The sequence below is a fragment of the Sinocyclocheilus grahami genome, unplaced genomic scaffold (genome assembly GCF_001515645.1).
Source record: "Sinocyclocheilus grahami isolate Dianchi unplaced genomic scaffold, SAMN03320097.WGS_v1.1 scaffold9328.1, whole genome shotgun sequence".
Lineage (NCBI taxonomy): Eukaryota > Metazoa > Chordata > Actinopteri > Cypriniformes > Cyprinidae > Sinocyclocheilus > Sinocyclocheilus grahami.
In genome coordinates, this window is record NW_015512545.1 from 5,787 (window position 1) to 6,280 (window position 494).

General features: G+C 46.0%; 1 protein-coding gene across 1 annotated transcript in view; it reads left to right on the forward strand.

Moving 5' to 3' along the window:
• The window catches only part of LOC107578217 (neurofascin-like), a 5,991-nt gene that overhangs the window by 3,244 nt on the left and 2,253 nt on the right, over positions 1 to 494 (forward strand). The window contains exon 2 of the mRNA XM_016264195.1: positions 258 to 407. Coding sequence (XP_016119681.1) covers positions 258 to 407 — 150 coding nt within the window. The remainder of the gene's footprint in view (positions 1 to 257; positions 408 to 494) is intronic.

Below are 494 nucleotides of genomic sequence, written 5' to 3' on the forward strand. Positions count from 1 at the left end.
ATGATGCCCCTAATACACCAATACCAGACTTTGATGTGTGCTGAGTGAAGGCATTCCAGTATTTTCGCTACCAGCCTGCTTTTTATATAGAATCTCACTTAAGAAATATCCCACCAAACAGAGATGAATCTTTAATATAGAGTGGATAAGGATGCAGCACGTTTCCTCAATTAACAAACATGACCTGCTATCTTCGTTTTGGTCAGTTTAGTTTGGGCTCGGTTTGATGGCCACCTCTCTTGTGTCTCCTCCTGAAGGTAATGGGTCGATGAAAAGCATACAAGTAAACCACCAGCCTCCCATTAAGCTGGCTGGGCTGGTGGCCGGGGCCAAGTATCGGTTGCGGGTGTATTCCCATGAGCACAACTCCATCAGCAGCGACTATGTCACGTTCGAGACAGGCAGAGGTGAGGGGTGGCCAAGACACAAGGGAGAAAGAAAGGGTTCAACATGTGACCTCGACCTTCTGAAATATAGAAAACTGTATTTTGTCA